General features: G+C 42.3%; 1 protein-coding gene across 6 annotated transcripts in view; it reads right to left on the bottom strand.

Moving 5' to 3' along the window:
- Positions 1–21,082, bottom strand: part of KDM6A (lysine demethylase 6A) — a 794,872-nt gene that overhangs the window by 110,443 nt on the left and 663,347 nt on the right. For 3 of the 6 annotated variants that reach the window (XM_082247554.1, XM_082247553.1, XM_082247558.1), the window contains 6 exons: positions 3,711–3,930; positions 3,097–3,231; positions 2,520–2,672; positions 2,101–2,196; positions 1,640–1,744; positions 1,099–1,494 (listed from right to left, as the gene is read on the bottom strand). In XM_082247554.1, the coding sequence (XP_082103680.1) occupies positions 1,099–1,494; positions 1,640–1,744; positions 2,101–2,196; positions 2,520–2,672; positions 3,097–3,231; positions 3,711–3,930 (1,105 nt within the window). The remainder of the gene's footprint in view (positions 1–1,098; positions 1,495–1,639; positions 1,745–2,100; positions 2,197–2,519; positions 2,673–3,096; positions 3,232–3,710; positions 3,931–21,082) is intronic. The other 3 variants (XM_082247555.1, XM_082247556.1, XM_082247557.1) reach the window with 3 other exon arrangements.

Here is a 21,082-nt window from a genome sequence, read left to right as displayed (position 1 = left end):
GAGCAGGGAGCATCCTACAGGATGGTTATACAGAAGTCGATGGGTAGCTATTGGAGCTATTAGCAACAACTTTGTCATGTCAGTATTTATGACAAGCAGTGGTATGATTACCGTTATTAACGTTCATTTATTTTCCATTCTATAAAAGGCAAAAAAGATACTATTCTATTCACACACGTGCAACTTTTTCCTTAGTTTTGACCAGCAGTAGTTTTTAAACTAGTGCTACTTTAGAAACATATTTTAAAGACTTGTCCCTTAAATTCCTCACCCAAAGCCTCAGTAACTTGCAAGTTAGTTTTTGTCTTTTAATGAATTTGACCTTCTTACACAACACTATCCAAACAAAGGAAAGCTTTAAAAAAAGCTACAATCAGACCATAGAGCAAGGTTAAAAAAATGCAACATTCAATGATTACTTGGTTGTTTCAATTCTTGAACGAACAAAAGCTTAAAGCGAAACACCAGGATTTTTTTGCATGCTTACAACCGGCCAGCTTGGCTTGATGCAAGTATCCATAAAAATCTAGAAGTCCCCTGTGGATGCTGAAAATGACTGTAGTAGTCCAAGCTACATACAGTGATAAGCACAATATTCTGGGTGCTGTTCCAAAGACTTCCTATCTGCACACGGACCACAGAGCGTCCCTCACCCAAAATCTCTGCGAAAGAGGGGCTTGTATTTTGTTTACAATGAATACAGGGCATTCCCTGATTGGAGGAGGTGGATGTCTTGATGGCATCTGTCCCTCCCATCTCTCTCATCCAGAGAACATCTTGCATTCATTGAAAAAAAGTTACAATGACAGCGGTGCTGAGCAAGTAGCTCCCTGTAGTCAGAGTAGTGTGCAGAGCAGCAGTACCTGCATCATCACGGCACTATAGAGTGGACTACTAAAGTGATTTTTAGCAACCCCTGCGGCCCTCTAGATATCACATATGGAAACTTACATCAAGTCAAAATAGACCAAAGTATGGAAAAAAGATAAATGCTAGAGTCCACTTTTAACTTAAGTCAATCATGCAAATATAGGCCTGCTTACACTGTGAATATCCAATGCATGCACTTATTAGCATAATTATAAATTCTTCAGTTACCTGAGTGGAGTTAGATAGTTGGTTTTTCCACGGCTCCTCTGTGCTGCTGGTCAGGTTTGTGCGGTTATGAGGTAGAGCGAGTGCATTTCGCTGCGGGTAAGGCACATTTCCATTACTTCCACTTCCTGTTTTATGATTATTGCCTATCAACAAAGCGTCTGTACTACCCATTGTCCCTGTGGTGCTGCAGGTAACTTGGCCTGCCGGAAAAGGTCCATTAGCCACAGGCTGCACAGGGCAAGCTGGACGGATTCCAGGCTGAGTGACATTAAGCGCTCTGTTTAATGCAACTTGATGCTGCTGACCAGAAACTGAATTTGTAGGCAGTGATGAGTCAGCTGTTGGCCCATTAGCAATTCCAGTAGATCGTACCTGTGGAGCTCCGGTTTGTCTCATCTGTTAAAGAAGCCAAGATCCCATAACATTAATTTTTTTTATGCAACAGTTGGTATTTTACAGTATTTTTTTAAATGTGGTTTATTAAAGCCAACACACAAGATGCTTCTCGAAAGAGGTCACAAAACAACAAGGGTACACATACCTGCTGATGTTGCTGCATTAAAACAAACTGACCCTCTAACTGTTCCAACAATGCTTTTTGTGCAGGATTTAAATTATTCCTGTTCGCTCTTAGCTGCTCCAGTTGCTAGAAAAAAGATATACAGTATATAATGTTAATTTGCACTCTAAACATGCTTACAGTGGCAATAAAGTACGCACCCCCCTTGGAAGTTTTAATTTTTATTGCCATATAACACTGAATGACAATGGATTTTTTTTTCACTGATCAATGAGTGTTAAAAGCGATCTGTGCTACAAACCAGGTTCACCTGCGTAGCCTTAGGCTAGGTTTCAAAGTTGAAAGACTCTTGCGATTGTAGGAAAATTCTATATCAGTTTTATATATCCCCATTTGAAAAAAAAAAAAAAAGCTTTCAACCAATGACATGTCCTCACATACACAGCTAAAGCAATACGAAAAGGTGTACTATGTACCCATACCTGTAACTTCTGTGGTGGCAAAGACCAAGAATGAACTTGTTGTTGGGCTGGAGTATGTGGCGCTACATTGCCACTGCCCCAGGTTTCAGAAGTATTCTAAAAAAAATAAATACATTTATTATTCAAAGTCCCATACCTACTGTCAAGTTAAGATTTTATGTTAGTTTATCTAGAAACGTGGAAATGGTGGTACAACAAAACACGCATAATTTTAATAGGAGAAAAGTCAAATATAAAAAAAAAAAAAAACAGAAAAACAATGGTTAACACTGCTGAGAAAATCTAAGCCTGAGATACACTCCCTGCATATAGAAACTCCCTTTATGAAAATGTCCTCCATCTGGTGATTATCCTGAATGAAGGTGATGGTTTAAAAAACACAGCATGAGCCACATACATTGTTTAGCTATGTAAAATACCTTTGCTGGACTAGAAGTTCTTTTCCTCTTGGCAGGACTTGAGAGTTCATCTACCTGGCTAGAAGTCATATGTAGTGGCAAGGACTGCTGTGAAATTGGTGTTTGACTGAGGCCTAGTACAGATTCAGCATTCTGATGATGAGGTTTACAGGCCTAAGAATTGTAAGAGAGAAAATATGGGTCTATGTAATAGGTATCAGTTTCCATGCCAGGAGAGGACAGGCATTTAAACCACCTCTGGACAAAACAATATATGAAATGTGGATCCACATACAAAACAATGACTTCAGTCCAGCAGTAAAATGAAAAGATGGATTGATGTGAGATTGTTTAAAATAAAAATCAATATAGTTGGGCATTAAAAAAAAAAAAAAATGAAGATCCACAAAGGTTCTTAGTTGGCACCCAAAATGAAGGGAGATTAGATCACCTTATCTAACTCCTATCCTGTACCCTACGTATACACAGTTAAAATCAGCTTGAAGCTCAAGTAACAAAAAGAAAAGGAAAAAACTTGCTGAATATCGAAAATAAGTTTTAAAGCTGGGTGTTTTCAGAAAATCCCCCAACTTCTCACCTGCTGTGCTGAGTTCATGGCACCCTGCCTGGAGGTAAGCTCTGCGGGGATTGGTAGGCTCCATGCCTCCTCAATACTAGGAAGCAATTTAGTTTTACTCTGTAGACTACCTTGAGGAAGGTTACACAACTGAGCCTAGGAAAAATTATTTGAAAAGGAAATTTAACACAGGCCTAATTTATTATGAGCATGTCCACTACAACTTCCTAACAAGAAGAAAGCTTTGTAATTGCTGATTGTGGCTTTCTATAAAACAGATGTATAACAGGGTAACCAGAATACAAACCTTTGTGAGACTAAACAAAAATGTGCAAAAGAGAACTCTTGATTTTTGAAAACAAAAGAGTTTGGAAACCACGGGATGTGTTTTCCTAAGTCTATGACAAAGAAAAATGTACACATCAAACAAAGTAAACTATGTACAAGAAGAAAATGGGTGAAAAGCTTTAAAAAAAAAAAAAATTATTCCACAAACTATGAAACGAAGAATGTACACAAATTCTTAAGGAAATGAAGGCTTGACATAAAACAAAGTTCAACATATTTCTACAATTGTATGGTACATGGACATGCTGGAAACTATTAAAAAAATAAATAAAAAAATTAAAATGTACCTGTAAGTACTTAATCCGAGCTGCAAGTGCAGAGGAATTACTACAATGTTTGCTCCTTGTGGCATTTAGGTAGCATTTGATAGCATCCTGAGGCTGGTTGCAGGATTCATAGAGTGTACCCAGATCCATCCAGGCTGCAGCATGGCCATGATCCAACTGAACAGCACAAATATAGGCCTGCAGAGCATCCATAGGCTGATTCTGCTGTTGATACAGCACACTGTAAAAATAAAACAGTCAATACTATAAACCATTTTTGTACCAGGCTAATATCCCTTCATTTCCAGACCATTTTTCAGTTTTCAGCATTGAGATAGTTTGACTTTGAGATTTTTATTTTTTACTATACAAAAGAAAAACCGATTAAAAATCCCATTACTTTCTGGTAAAATAAAAATGCCAGAATATTACGATAACCCCCAAAATGGCTTTTTTTGGAACATAGACCCCTCAAGGTGATATATATTTTTTTGGAAATGAAGAAACATGCCGGTATTGAGGGGGTTAAACGTTGGGCTTGTAAAATGTACACTAGATACAGTAATGCACAGGTTATTCACAGCGAAAGGTGGGAAGTGAATGGGTTAATGTACTGGTCACATATAGTAGCATCATGCAGATGAAGGGGTTAAGGTCCAGGATTGGCAGGATAAGGGAGTTGAAAGTTAATACACAGATTATGTAAAGGAGGGGACTAGAAAGGGTTAATAAAATCAATCTCCGTCACAGAAACATAATGAAAGACTCTGCAGCTGCTAGCTGGTGATACTCATTCTGCCCCAATGAGAATTACACAATTTGTCTTTCCCTTGTTAGGGCAAAGGGATAAGCATAGTAAGCAGTACCATGTAATCGCTGTGATGACCAATCACAGCAATCACATGGTACCCAGCCCCTGGATTGTGTGGGTACAGCATATAATGATAGCTGAATACACCGTGATCACCCAGCAGATGGAAGCTTATCCAGTGCCACTTAAAAAAGGTACTAGGTAAATAAAAGACTGCCCATCCGCTGCAGAAAAATGTGAGGTGGTACAAAAGAGATTAAAGTATATTTAAACACAAAAAAAAAAACAAAAGTTGAATATATTGCAGATTGTCAGTCCTTAAATGTAGTGGCTGTATTTGTCCTTTTCTGGCTAACAACACACTAAGGGCTCTTTCACACGGGCGTTCCGATCAGATCCGCCTGTCAGTTTTTTAGGCGGATCTGATCGGATGCCCCATTCAGCCCTATGGAGCAGCGGATGTCAGCAGAGACATGTCCGCTGACACCCGCTGCCATCCCGCATCCGATCCTGTCCGTGAAATCCGGACGGATGGAAACCCTATTTTCCATCCATCCTGGGGATCAGATGAGAGCGGACAAGTGGTCCGCTCTCATCCGATTCCCCATATAGAGCAGCGGGGCTCTGACACCTCCCTCTCCGCACTGTGTGGGGAAACTGAGCTGTCATCCGCCGGCTCAGCGGGCATCGGTGGATCGATCCCTGCTGAGCAGAGCACGTTCCGCAACGGAATGCGGACCGTGTGAAAGAGCCCTTCCTGTCCTAGAATGGCTCCTCTATCTATCCTGTTGCCAGGTTTGCTGTTTGGAGGCTGAAGAGTGGGACATTTGAGTGGAGTGATAAACAGTTTTGCTTTAGACTGCTGGTGATGATTGTGGTTTGCATTTTAGGGGGTCTTTCCTTGCAGTTTTTTTTTTTAACTCCTTTTCTGTTACTTTTTAAATAGCCTTGTTTTTCTCTTTCTTTCCTTCAGACTACTAATTAAGGAGAGTGGTTAATTGGTCACAGGTGCTTTAGGTCCTATATACATTTCAGCAGGACTCCTTTCTGAGCTTGCCAGATGTGCTGTTTGGAGGCTGAAGAGTGGGAAATTCGAGTGCTTTAGACCGCTGGTGATTGTTGTTTGCATTTTAGGGGTATTTCCTGGCAAGTTTTTATTTCTTTTTTCCATTTTTTACTTTTTTTCTGTCACTTTTAATTATTTTTTTTTTCTTTTCCCTTCAGACTACTAATTAATGGGAGTGGTTAATTGGTCACAGGTGCTTGAGGTCCTATATACATTTCTGCAGAACTCGTTTTTGAGCTTGCTCTTTCTTGAGCTTCCCACCTTTTTGGTTGCTGGATCTCTAACCTAGAGGACCTCGACTAAGTGGAGAGTAAAAATCAGAGTTTAAAACAGGAGTCTTCAGACCAGTAGTGCACAGTGCGCCGCATGTATAAAATAATGGAGCAACCGCTCCAGGATGGATAGCACTGCAACAGATGTGAGCACGTTGCCCTCCTGGAAGCTCACATTAAAGATCTGGAGGAGCAAATTGGAACACTGGGCAGAACTGACAACCTTGAAAGGGGTCCTCTGCTCGCTAAGCAGGTGGCAAGTGGGGTTAATGGGGAGGGTGGAGGGTTAAGTCAGGATTATCAGGTAGGAAGATGGGTTAATACAGTCAGAGGGAGTGGTAGGGACTCGCAGAAAAGGAAAGCCAGCCCTGGGTTTGAACACCCTAACAGATTTGCCATGTTGGGTGAAGATGTGGGGGTGGCAAGCTCAGAGGTTGCAGCCCTAGATGTCACTGCTATCCCTAACAGCCAGGGAGAGCAGTCCGTCTAGTAGAGGTGGTGAAGGGACTGTAGGTAGGCCTAGACAGTTGGTGGTTATTAGGGATTCTATAATCAGAAGGACTGATAGAATAATTTGTCGCCAGGATCACCTTAACCAAAAAGCTTGCTGTCTCCCTGGTGCCAGGGTTCGGCATGTGGTGGAGCGGGTTGATAAATTACTGGGAGGGGCTGGGCATAACCCAGCTGTCCTGATCCACATTAGAACCAATGATCGAATATACGGAAGGTGGAGGCTCCTTAAGAACCAATTTAATGAACTAGGCTGCATGTTGAAGGGAAGGACCTCCAAGGTGATATCCTCTTAAACACTGCCTGTGCCATGTGCAACACAAGAAAGGCAGGGGGAGATTAGAGAGCTGAATGCATAGCTAAGACCTAGTTTAAGAAGGAGGGATTTGGGTTTTTATAGCACTGGGCTCACTTTTCATTGGGGTGCAACCTACATGCTAAAGATGGTTTGCACCTTAATGGAAGGGGGTCTTTTTTGCTAGGGGAGAGCTCTATGGGAAGGCTGAAGGAGTTTTTAAACTAGGATTGAGGAGGGAGGGGAAATTCGGTTATAATAGGGCAGACGGGTCAAACAAGGGTCAGCCCCTATTGGTATTGAATAGGGAAAGATGGTGAAGAGTTATGGCAGAGGATAAGAAGGTTCCCATGTTACAAACAACCATTGTAAATGGTACTATATGTACCAAAATAAAAAATATGCAAAATAAGTATGCAAAACATGACAATGAATTAAAGTGTTTCTTCCCCAATGCCAGAAGTCTGCCAAGCAAAATAGGTGAGTTGGAAGCTATGGTGCACGAGGAGAACTAGGATTTAATTGGTATTGCTGAATCTTGGCTTCATTCTTCACATGACTGGGCTATTAATATTCCTGGCTATGCTCTCTTTCTGAAAGACAGGGTAAAACGGAAGGGTGGTGGTGTCTGTCTCTATGTGAGAAGCGATCTCAAAGAGAGTGTGAAAGAGGACTTAGTTGATGGAGAGTGTGATGAGTCTGAAGCAGTGTGGGTGGAAATGTACATGGGTGTGCGTAATAGAAAGATTATTATTGGAGTTTGTTATAGACCTCCCAGTATTAATAAGGAGGTGGAGACTCAGCTCCTGACACAGATAGAAAGGGCTGCAAGGGTTGGGACAGTGATAATGGGGGATTTTAACTATCTAGACATTGACTGGAGTAATGGCACACCTGGAACAGTTAAAAGGGCAAACAATTATAAACCTATTACAAGATAATTGTATGGTACAGTTTATGGAGGCCTCCACTAGAAATTATGCTCTGTTGAACCTGGTAAAATCAGACCATGCCGAGCTTATTAATAATGTTCATATAAGAACATCTGGGTAGCAGTGACCATAATATGATTTCATTTAATGTTAGCTGTAAGCAAAAAATGCATACAGGAAATATAAAAATGCTTAACTTTAGACAAGCAAACTTTCCAAGGATGAAGGCTACTCTCCAGGGATTTAGACTAGGAGGGAATATTGGCATCAATGAGCACAGAAATGGGAAATTTTCAAAAAGACTATGCAAAACTCACTGCAAAGTATATTCCCATGGGCAATAAGTTTAAAATGATAAAAATAAAACCTATGTGGCTTACGCCTCAAAGTTAAAAAAAGCTATAAATAAGAAAAGAGCTTTTAAAAAATATAAAAATGAAGGAACACTATCATTGTTTAATTGTTATAAAGACTATAACAGAAAATGTAAAAAGAGAATCAAGGACGCAAAAATTCAAAATGAACGCCAGATTGCAAAAGATAGTAGGACAAACCCCCATAAAAAATTCTAATATATTAATAATAAATAAGGTTAGGCCTGAGCATGTAAGCCCTTTACAAAATAATCTGGAGTGGGTGATTGGGGACAAAGAGAATGCAAATTTATTAAATACTTTCTTCAGCTCTGTGTATACAAAAAGGAGCATGGGGGAGCTCATGGCCATAACGAGGATGGTTTTGACACAGCCTAAAATGATCCAGAATGCCTCAAAAGTTATATGGACCAGAAATATTTAGACAGAATAAGGGTGGGTAAAGCGCCTGGACCAGATGGTATCGACCCACGCATCCTAAAATAATTGAATGCTGTAATTTCAAAGCCCTTGTTTCTAATTTTTAAGGACCCGTTAAGGACTGGAATAGTACCACAGGATTGGCGTAGGGCCAATGTGGTGCCTATATTTAAAAAGGGATCAAAGTCTGCCAAGTAACTATAGACCTGTTAGTTTAACTTCTATAGTCGGGAAGATACTGGAGAGTTTAATAAAAGACCACATAGATGATTTCTTGCTGGGGGGAAAAAAAAATAAAATTAAGCAACAGACAGACAGCACGGATTCATGAAAGACAGAAGTTGTCAAGCAAACCGGATTTCTTTTTATGAGGAGGTAATTAAAACCTTGGAGGGGTTGCTGTGAATGTAGTATACTTGTATTTTGCAAAAGCGTTTGACACAGTTCCCCACACACTGATAATGTGTAAGGTAAATTCTACAAGGTTGGAAAGATCAGTTTGTATATAAATAGAATATTGGCTTAAAGACAGAATTTCAGTACCATTTCATTCTTTGCAGAGGACACCAAGCTTTGCAGAGGAATAACTTCCTTACAGGAGGTCTCCAACTTACAAGCTGACCTCAATGTACTGTTTTATTAAACAACAGAGGTTTAATGTTGATAAATGTACAGATATGCAATTGGGGCTAGGAATATGCATGCATCATACATACTAGGAGGGGTAGAACTGGGGGAATCCATAGTGGAGAAGGATCTGGGTGTTCTGGTAGATACTACTCTTAATATTAGCATGCAATGCCAAGCTGCGGTTTCCAAAGCAAGCAAAGTCCTTTCTTGCATTAACAGAGGCATGGACTCCAGAGCGAAAGAGATCTCATTTAGCCCCTGTACAAATTAGTAAGACCTCATCTGGAATATGCAGTTCAGTTTTGGGCACCAGTTCTTAAAAATTATATTGGGGAACTGGAGAGGGTGCAGGGAAGGGCAACCAAACTGATCAGAGGCATGGAGGAGCTCAGCTATAAGAAAATAACTGAGGAACTGAATTTATTCTCTTGAGAAGAGGAAATTTGGGGGGATATGAATAACATGTATAAATACATAAGGGGTCCATATAGTGAACTGTGTGTTATTATTCACTTTAAGGTCAACACAGAGGACAAGGTGGCACTCTTTACGTCTAGAGGATAGATTTCGTCTCCAAATATGGAAATGTTGCTTCACCATAAGAGCTGTGAAAATGTGGAATAGACTCCCTCCAGAGGTGGTTCTAGTTTAAAAAAAGGCCTGGATTCTTTCCTAGGTGTACATAATATAAATGGATACTAATATTTATAGGTAAAGTTGATTCAGGGAATATGCTATTGCCTCTCGTGGGATCAGGAAGAATATTTTTCCCCTGTGTAGCAAATTGGTTCATGCTTTGCTGGGGTTGTTTCGCCTTCCTCTGGATTAACTGCGGGTATAGGATTGTGTATATGGGATTGTATGGTGGGTTTTCTTTGCAGTTTTTGTTTTTTATTGGTTGATCCAGATGGACTTGTGTCTTTTTTCAAACTATGTAACAATGATGAAGGAGTAAGAGAGCCACCCTTGGACAGCAGCATTGTCTGAAGAGATGGTAGTGTTAGATGGATGTTACATAAGTGAACAACAATTTCAAACAAGACCAAACAAAAACCTCAGCTAATACTTTTTAAAGTGTAATTAAAGGCAAAACGGTTTTCATTTTTTTTTAGTTTTGGAGTGGAGAAGGACCATTTTTATTGCTGCCTGTGCCCCCTTTAGGGAGAATTACCCTCTTCTAACTGTCCTTTCTCTAGTTATCATCGAAAGTGAACGTAAAAGAAAAACCCAAAGTTTGGGTCAACACTGGAACAGTAATAGAGGGGAAATCTTCCAGTGGGGACAAAAGTTCTGGTAACACCCCAGGATTCCCTCATTTTGGAGTGATCTTTTCTCATTTTCTGTTTTAGCTATGAGAAAGGAAGTCTCCCCTATGGGACACAAATGGAAAAAATTGACGGGAGTTAATACTTTACCTTACTCTACCCATATTGAGAAAAAAAAATGCCTTTAGTTACACTTTAAGCAGTTACAGAAATTTTTTTGGGGGGATAAAGGTTTAGGTAAATGAATAAAAGCTGACAATTGTTAAGCACCAACAATGTCAAAGAAAAAGATCCATAACCCACACATCATGAAGCAGACTCATGTGCAATTATCGAGATAAATGGCCACCTCAGCTCAAACTGCAACCAGGCCAGGCCCTAGGGGCGGAGCAAACCACATTGGGGGCATGGCCTGGCTGGAGTCCAGGTTGAGGCTGTCTTTCATCTCACTTCATGATGTGTGGCTTATGAATTTTTTCCATTGACATTGCTGCAGATTGGAGCTAGGACGAGCTCCCTGTCTTTTTGGGTCACAATTGTTAGGCACACCTATAAGAGTATGAAATGGGATTGTCTCAACACTAACTTCCACTTTTACTTCACAGAGCTGTCTGTTTAAAGTGGTATTAAACTCAAAAATGTAACATATTGCAGGAGGAGGACATTGAGAAAAAGCGTGCTATTTTTTAACCCTGACACCATCATATAGATGATTTTTTATTTTGCCTTTAGTACCGCATTACACTACACTGAAGTCAAATTCACGATATTTCAACTGCAATATATTCCCAAACATGTTAAGGTTAACAAAGCCTAATACTGATACAGATATATCTGTATCTAAAAAAAAGGTCTTGCCAGCTTTTAACAACTTCAATACTGGGCACTTTTACCCCCTTACTCCACAAGCCAATTTTTAGCTTTCAGTGCTCTGACACTTTGAGTGAAAATTGCGGTCAGGCAACACTGTACCCATATGAAATTTTTATAACTTTTTTATTCACACAAATGGAGCTTTCTTTTGGTGGTATTTAACCTCCACCCACCTGACTACTGCATATAAACGGCCAGATGGGAGCTTCCTCCTGAGTGGATATTCCTGAACGTCCTTAAGGGAGAATGCGCTGTCACGTGCCCACGCAGCTGCACCCGTGTCTCCTGGACACAGCGCAACACCTCTTGGCAGGAGCGCTCTGTGACGGGCCCTCCTGATCACCATGGCTGTGATTGGACACAGCGATCATGTGATCAGGAAGGCCAATCACAAAGCCCCCCTGCCAAGCGGTGTTACGCTGTCCAGGGGACACAGGCACACCGGGATTGCGCGGCTACGTGATCTCTCTCCTTCTGAAGGACGTTCAGGAATCACAACTGTCAGCGATCTGCCACATCGGTCTGCCAGTCAACATCTGCCACATCCGAGTGATCAACATCTGTCACAGGAATCATCTGCGCAAATCTATCCACAGGGCTAAAAACTGGATTTTTGTCTTACCCTAAAATCCTTTTCTCTGAAGTTCACTGACAGACACAGCTTCAAGTCTTCAGACCATTGGGCTTATGCTTTCGCTCGGTTTACGCCCCTGGGGCAGTACCAGAGGGTATACCATCACTTCCTGCTGTAGGATCTCAGTTTGTAACAAGTGGTGTCAGAAGAACACAACTCAACCCCAACAGAGGGGCGGGTGCTGTGTCTGTCAGTGAACCTTAGAGAAAAGGATTTTACGGTAAGACAAAAATCCAGTTCTCTTTCGTTCACTGACAGACACGGCTTCAAGTGTCTTCAGACTATTGGGATGTCCCAAAGCAGTGTCAACATGAGGGGGTGGGAAAAACACAGCAAAGGCAAAATTCCCAACAAGGCTAAACTTAGCCAACCAGGTTAATACAGGAGCTCAACTAGGAACAACTGGAGCTCACCACCAGGAAAAACTTTCACCCTCAAGAAGCGGAACCCTCCGCAACCGCAACCTGTAAAACTTGGTGGCCAAACGCTGCATCCGAAGATGCAAGTACAGCCAATTTATAAAATTTTGTGAATGGGTGTACAGACGACGGCCTTGCACACTTGAACCACTGAAGCCTGATGACGGAAGGCCCAGGAGGCACCAAGCGCCCTCGTAGAATGCACTTTTAACAGGGAAAGGAGGAATCTCACCCTCCTTTTCATTTTGGGGTCATTTTGTGGGTGATTCCATTCTCCTGGTGCACAAGGGCCTTCAAAAATGTGATCAGTACTCAGGAAATTAAATGTGTAATTAATGCCTTTAGAACGCCCGATGGTGCTACTTGGATGTTGGGCCTCTGTATGTGGCCAGGCTGTGGTAAAGTCTCACACGTGTGGTATCGTCATACTCAGGAGTAGCAGAATATATTTTGGGGTGTAAATGCAAGTTTATCTATGCCATGTCTAAGAAATAACTTGTTAATATGACAGTTGTTGGGAAAAAAAATATCCCATTACCCAAACTATTATGAGCAAAAAATTGCAACTTCAAAAAACTCACTATGCTTCTTACTAAATAACCTGGACTGTCATTTAGCAAAGGGGGCCATTTGGGGATATTTGTACTGTCCTGACATTTTAGGGCATCAAGAAATAAGATAGGTAGTCAGTACATCAGGATTGATCAATTTTTAATGATACGTAGTCTAGCTTGTAGACTCTAACTTTCACACAAACCTATTATCATACACATATCAGGTTTTTGTTTTTACCAAAGACATGTAACAGAATACATTCCGGCCTAAATTTATGACGAAATTTGATTTTGTTGGATTTCTTTTGAAACAAAGGACATTTTTTTTTTTTTATCTTAGTTATATCATTAATATCACAAAAAATTAAAAACCCAGTGGTGAATACATATCACCAAAAGAAAGCTATTTATTTGAACAAAATGAAAAAAAAATGTAATTTGGGTACAGTGTGGCATGACTGAGTACTTGTCAAAGTGCGAGTGCACAGAAAGTCAAAAATTGCACTGGGAAGGAAGGGGGTGAAAGTGCCCAGTATTGAGGTGGTTAATCCCCAATGGGTTCTATATTTTTTGATAAACTAAAAAAAAAACCTTTAGTTTCCCTTATAACATTTTGCAAATAAGTAATTTTCCAACTTCAGTGATGTGCACTGATGCAGCTGCACTGATAATCAGGGCACTGAGTATCTGTGTACATATCCAGTCACACTTGCCAGTTACCGGCTCTCCTTTCCTCAGCATGAGGAAAGTACTGCCGATAACCGGTAAGTCTGTTTGATTGGACACAACTGATCACATGCTAAAGGGTTGCTGTGATTGGCCCTTTACTGTGATCACAGAGCACGCCCCAGTGGAAGCAGTTCCAGGGGTATATCCATGGACGCCCTCTCAGAACAACAGGGAGACGCTGTAACCAGCTTTCGGCTATAGCGCATTAATGAAGCAGTTAAAGGCCAAGAAAATAGGGCAGGGTCATGTTAGAGCTTATAGGAGGACTGAACACTGGCAAACAAAAAAATTTCAGCCAGCACAGGATAACTTCCTCAACCAGCATGCCTCCATTTTGTAGCAAGCGGTACCAAGAGCATGATCATAACACAGAGGGATGGGACCGGTGTCTCTCAATGGACTCCAGGAAAAGTATTTTCACTGGGAGTACAAAAATCTTTTTTTTTTCTACTCCATGGAAGGTCATAAGAATATTTATACTGGCAAGACATCCAAAATCAGTGCTAATGCAAACCACTAACAGGGCCAACACGAATTAAGAAATGGGGGCTGTTTGTAGCTCAAAAGCCACTTGAGGGACCAACTTCTAAAGCGGACGCCAGATGAATCTGAACACCCCAAATGGTAAGGGGAATATGACAAACAGACCAAAAAGAGATGGAGAATAATGCTTGCTGCTCAAGAGTCAAGAAGAATGGGTTTCCTAACCAGTGAAGAAGTCTAGGCAGAAGCTTGAGAGGAGGGAAGGAGTAAATCAGCAGATACTGACCCCATGGGGAAACCAGCATGTCTGTGGCTTCCGCCAGAGGATCCCTTAACCGAGTCACAAACCTCTGCACCTGTTGAGCCAAGATACCAACAGATCCACTTCAGGAGTGCCACACTGGAGACACAGCTTATGAAACACCTCCAGATGAAGAGACCACTCCCGTACCTACCACCAACTCCCGCAGAGTCCGGATTGTGATCTCCAGGTTGACCACCAGAGCAGAGGGAGACTCCACTCGCAGAAGATAGTCCAAGTAGCCCAGTACCATGATCCCCCATTGGTATAGCAAGGCTAGCAACGGGGCTAACACTTTCATGAAAACCAGAGGAGCAGAGGTGAGACCAAAGAGTAACGCCACAAACTGACAATACTCCTCTCCCACAGCAAAGCGGAGAAAACGCTGGTAACTGGCACATAAAGAAATGTGAAGGTAGGTATCCTTGATATCGATAGAGGTGAGGAAATCCCCCTGATGCCCCCATCATTCGAATGGACTCCATTCTGAACTTCTGTACCCGCACAAAGCAGTTTAGCGCCTTGAGGTCCAGGATTGGACGCACTTTGACTTCCTTTCTGGGGACTGTGAACAGGTTTGAGTAAAAACCCCAAAAACGTTCCAAAGTCAGAACCAGGACAATCACCCCTTGAGGAAATAGGTTTTGTATGTGGTCTGGGGACATGCGCAAGATGGAAGGAAAAAACCTTGCCGGGGGATGAGAGCTAAACTCAATCTCGTAGCCGGACTGAATTACTTTGTGGACCCACTTGTGTGACGGTATTCACCGTCACTGGAGGTGAGGAGCAGATACTTAATGGTTTGAATTGCTTCAGATGGGACAGTAATATTTGTCAACCATATCTTCATATAGAAATATGAAGATTTAATACCACCTTCCACAGTCTATTCCATGTGCTTGTCTGTGAGAGAGAGACACAGACTGTCATTGGCAGACTTCCCTATTGTTTGTGTATTGGGAGGGAATGTGGATTGTGCCTATCTCATTGTTAATGACCTCACATTATTCTGTCTGTCTTAAGATAAGCTTATTATGGGATGTATATGTGTATATGTGTATTGGCTGCTAAGGGGGAGGGAGGATTGTCACACAGTGTATATCTTTGTGTACACTGTATGGGAGTGTAAAACTCTGTATTCATTGGATTGTGAATGTCAGGGGCTGTTTTCAATAAGGTCCACATGGGCGGTAACTTGTGGGGGAAAACTGTATAAAAGTCTGTTTATTGTTCAATAAAGTTTAGTTATACTTCACCCTCAATCTAAAATCCTTTTTCTCATTGGGGGAATATGCTACAAGGTATTGCCATGTCCTTCATACTCCCTTGAAAAATCACTAAGCTCTTGTAAGAGCTTGTTCCTGCTGCACTCTCTGGGGAAAGAGAGGTTCACCCACTGGAGCCTTGTCATAGGTCCAGGGTGGGTAGGGAACGGCGAGACCCCAACCAACCTGCGGCGGTTCGTGGGGTCTGAAGTGGTTACAGTGTCTGGTGGAGTGCTTGAAGCCCTCGGGAAGCACTAGGAGCACACGTCAACGGAGGTGCCCGGTCGGGGGGACGGTTGATCCGTTACAACTTGTTTTGTATCAGGGAAGTCCACTAGTCCAGGAAACCAGCAAAGACGACCCCCCACCCCCAATACGGGTGAGGGCACACCTTTATGCTGAAGGAGTCCTGTCCATGGTCTGGAGAAGCCCGATCTTGGCTTGCCAGACGAGGTTTGTTCGTATCCTCCTGAAGAGGCCCTGAAAGGCTTTGAGCCCTTGTGAGTTGAATCTGAGGGAAGAAAAAAAACTTATGAGCTGAGAAGGAAGGCCCACGTCTACAATGAGGTTCCTGGCCCTTAGTAGCCTGCAGGAATAAAAAGGTACTCTCCCCCCTTAATGAGGTCATCCAGGGTAGCTCCAAACAGGTGATCTCTTTGAAAAGGAAGATCAGTCAAGGGCTTTTTTTAAGTCTGATCCACAGATCAGCACTTGAGCCAAAAGAAAAATTGTGGCTACACCCATAGGCAGTCCCAGGGGGTATACGCCCTCCCTCTGCTATAGCCACTCAGTTTTGTAACAAGCAGAGTCGGGAGAATAATAATTCCACAGAAGGGTGGGTGCTGTGTCTGCCAATGAACATTAGAGAAACTGATTTTACGATAAGTCAAAAATTCAATTTTCTCTTTCGTTCATTGACTAACAGCGCTCCTGATCTCCATAACCTTTTGGACGTCCAAAAGCAGTGTTAAACATGAGCAAAAAAATTCCCAAGGCTAAACAGTAGCCAAACAGGCAACAGGAGCTCAACCAAAACAACTGGAGCCCACATAGAAAGAATAACTCCATTTAATTTTTCTACAGGATGCATAAGAACAGAATACACATGTAAAAAACAGGAGAAATGTATGTATATATAAATATGGTTGATTGTAAATGTCAATTTTTTTTCATTATTTTTCTCACAGTCATCAAGTATGTCTGAGATGGGCGGGAACATGTTCCCCATATGGATCCACCCTTGGGTGGAACGATTGGCACGTTTTGATTTCTTGATATCAGACTACTTTTGGATGCCCCTACATCTTGCCCTAGATAGGCGGACTCCTGCATCCAGTACACCAACGTAGCCTCACCGTGCGAAGCGCCGTATTGCACACGCGCGGTGATGGGGCACACGCAAAGCCATGCTGCCAGACGGCTCCGGCGACGGACTTGTTGGGCTTTAAGGTGCCCATCTAATAGTTTTTTGAATCTATCGATGCTCCCTGCTGATACTACTGCTTGTGGAAGAGAATTTCACATCCTTACTGCTCTGACAGTAAAGAACCCCTTAAGTACTTTAAGGTTAAACCGTTTTTCCTATAGTTTTAGTGAGTGGCCATGTGTCTTATTGTATTCCCTTTCTCTGAAAAAATTGTTCCTTATGCTAGGGCCATCCCAAGTATAGTATTTGTACATTGATATCATATCCCCCCTTAAGAGTTTCTTCTCCAGAGAGAATAAGTTCAGTGCTTAGAATCTTTCCTCATAGCGGATGTCCTCCATTCCCCTAATTATTTTTGTTGCTCTTCTCTGGACTCTCTCCAGCTCCAGCACATCCTTTCTGAGGACCAGTGCCCAGAACTGGACAGAATACTCCAGATGTGGCCGGACCAGAGTCTTGTAGAGTGGGAGAATAATCTCCATTTCTGGAGTGAATCCCCTTTTTTATACATGCCAGTATTTTGTTGGCTTTGCTTGCAGCGGCTTGGCATTGCATACCACTGCCAAGCCTGTTGTCCACTAGGACCCCCTGGTCCTTTTCCATCTTAGATTCCCCCAGAGGTTCCCCCCCTAGTGAGTAGCTTGCTTTGGTGTTTCTGACGCCCAAGTGCATTACTTTACATTTTTCAACATTAAACCTCATCTGCCATGTAGTTGCCCACCCCATTATTTTGTTCAGGTCCGCTTGTAAGGTTTCCACATCCTGCATCGAAGATATTGGCATGCTTAGTTTAGTATCATCTGCAAATACAGAGATTGTGCTAGATATCCCCTCCTCTAGGTCGTTCATGAATAAATTTAACAGGATTGGTAACAGGACAGAACCTTGGGGGACCCCACTTTCCACACCTGCCAAATCTGGGTACTCTACCATTTATCACCACCATATGGACTCTACCCTGGAGCCAGTTCTCTATCCAGGTACTCACCCTATGGTCCATACCTATAAATATAAACAGTCACACCACATCCACAGGCTTTCTTTTGTCTAGATGGCAACTCACTTCATAGTAGAAGGTTAATAGATTGGTCTGGCAAGAACGATTTTTCATGAATCCATGCTGATTTCTACTAATAATACCATTCTCATTACTAAAGTCTCGTATGTGGTCCCTTAACCACTTTACCGCTGAGTACCATAGTACTACTGCGGCAAAGTGGCTCTTGTAGGTCTGACGACGTAGACCTACGTCGCCAGACTCCTCCCCCTGTAGGCGGCGCTCGCGCGCTGCCGGAGGCGCGCTCCCGCTGTTTTCATTCACAGCGGGAGTCGGGCCAGGGGAGGAGCAGCGGCGATCGCCGCTGCTCTGCCCCGATCGTCGGGGAATCCAGTTTGGAGATCCGCCCGCTTGTGTAAACAGAGCGGGTGGATCTCCTCAGTGACAGGGAGTGACAGATCGGAGTGTTCAGCATAGCTGGACATCCGATCTGTCCCTGGCTCACACAGTCACCTCCCCCCCCCCCACACGTCAGTAAGCACCAGGCATACATTAACCCCTCCCTCTCCAATAAAATTAACCCCTTCCCTGCCAGTGTCATTTTTACAGTAACAGTGCATATTTATAGCACTGATTACTGCAGTAATGTCACTGGAACCCCCAAAAGTGTCAAAAATGTCAGTCAAGGGTCCGATCTGTCCGCCGCAATGTCGCAGTCCCGCAAAAAAAAAAAAAAAAACGCAGATCGCCGCCATTACTCGTTAAAAAAAAAAAAAAACACCAAAAATGACAGAAATCTTTCCCTTTGTTAGTAAACGCAATAACTTTTGCACAAACCAATCAAAATACGCTTATTGCGATTTTTTTTTACCAAACATGGGTAGCAGAAAACAAATTGGCCAAAAATGTAAAAAAAAATTGGTTTTTACATCTTTTTTGGGGGGAATTTCATATAAAAAAATGTTAAAAATATTGTTATTTTTTCAAAATAAACGCTTTTTTTTGTTTATAGCACAAAAAGTAAAAATCGCACAGGTGATCGAATACCACCAAAAGAAAGCTCTGTTTGTGGGAAAAAAAGGACTTAAATTTCTTTTGGGTACGGCGTCGCATGACCGCGTAATTGTCAGTTAAAGTCGCACAGCGCCGAATCGCAAAAACTGGCCCAGACGTAAGACAGCAAAATGCTCTAGTGGTAAAGTGGTTAACATCCCCTCCAAAATCTTGCAGACTACTGATGTTAGGCTGACCGGTCTATAGTTACCCGGGAAATATCTCGGCCCTTTTTTAAATATTGGTACCACGTTGGCTTTTTTTAAATCAGCTGGCACCATACCCGTCTGTAGACTATCTTTAAGAATCCTCGGGTGCAAGCCATCTGGTCCCGGTGATTTATTTATGTTAAGTTTCTCTAGTTAAGTCCCAAGTCTATCTTCTGTTAAACGGGGTACTTCCAAAGGTGTACTATTTAATTTAGCATTACAAGCTGGTTAGAGTAGCCCCCCCCCCCCCCAATTCTTTTGTGAAGACTGAAGAGAAGAAACTATTTTACACTTTTGCCTTCTCTCTGTCGCCAGATTCCCTTCGTCGTCTTTTATGGGGCCAATGTGTTCTGGCCTCGCTTTAATACTATTTATATACTTAAAGAATTTGTTGGGGTTTTTTTGTTTTACTCTCTTCCGCTATATGTCTCTCGTGTTCTATTTTAGCAGCCGCCTTTAGGCTGCAGATGGAGTTATGCTATCAATAACCTATGTATGTGTTTCTCATTTATATGAACACATGTATGTGGTCCTTGACCATGGAATTGTAATAATTCCGCGAGGGATCGGCCCGTTGACATTTACCTGATTTATGGGACATTACTCTTAATAAAGGAAAATCATAAGGTGAACAAATCAAAAAATAAAAAAGTAGATGTGTTTTGAAACAACTGTTAAACCACATTCCCTTAGGTGGACGTCATATTACGTCATGGGCTTTGAGTAGGGATATCTGAATGAAGCCTGCAGCTATCATTCAGATATTTTTTTCAGCTGGCGATTCCCTTCACCATAAGAACAATCATAGCTGCTATTGAGCCGCTAGATCGTTCTTACAGGCGGCAGGAGGGGACATCTCTCCCCTCCCGTCTCCCTCCGATGCTTCTACTGGCTTGCCTATGCAATCAGCGAGCCGGAGAAGGAATCTGCCGCCGGTGGAAGTGTCACCATAGAGACTGCGAGGACCAGATGGTCCCCGGCAGTCTCTACCTCTCGGAGTCCCGGGCGCGATGTGATGAAGTCACGCCCGGCCTGGCAGTTTTCAATACTGCACTGATCTCGGCTGAATAGTTTTTTTTTTATTTCGGGTTTTCTAGACTGTAGGAGAGATCTGAGGTCTTATTGACCCCAGATCTCCCTATAAGGAGGACCTGTCATTCACTATTCCTATTACAAGGGATGTTTACATTCCTTGTAATAGGAACAAAAGTGATAAAAATAAAAGGGAAAGTGTAAAAATAAACATAATACAAATAAAAAAAAAAAAAAAGTAAAGTGCCCCAGTCCCTGCGTGCTCCCACGGGGAAGCGAACGCATATGTTCGTCGCGGCCACATATGTAAACGGCGTTCATACATGTGAGGTATCTCCCCAAACAGAGCAAGAGTGAATTCTAGCCCAAGACCTCCACTGTAACTCTAAACTGGTAACCTGTAAAAAATGTCAAAGCGTCGCCTATAGAGATTTTTATATACCGAAGTTCAGCATCATTCCACAAGTGTGCGCAAAAACCAGAATTTTTGTAAAATCTTACCGTAAAATTCCTTTCTCTGAGTGCTCCGACAGTCGCCGCTCACTCAGTCTTCACCAATGGGTATTGACCTCTTATCCATAGGAGCAAGCTAGGCATAAGACTTGTTAAAAACAAAGTAATTTACATAGACACACCTATGGGGGCTGTCCCACTGGTCCAATACCCCCCTGCTATCAGCCATCCCAACTCAGTTTGGTAGCAAGCAGTTAAAGCCCAAAGAACCCCAAATAGAGGGGTGGGGGCGGCGACTGTCAGAGGACTCAGAGAAAGGAATTGAGCAAAGTAGGAATGACCTCAGATGAGAGACCCCCGTCTCTAAGGACCTGGCTTTCAACAGCCATG

Source organism: Pelophylax lessonae (assembly GCF_965119305.1).
Source record: "Pelophylax lessonae genome assembly, chromosome: 2".
NCBI lineage: Eukaryota > Metazoa > Chordata > Amphibia > Anura > Ranidae > Pelophylax > Pelophylax lessonae.
The sequence above is the reverse complement of the archived record's forward strand: the minus strand, read 5'-3'. Positions and strand labels throughout refer to the sequence as shown.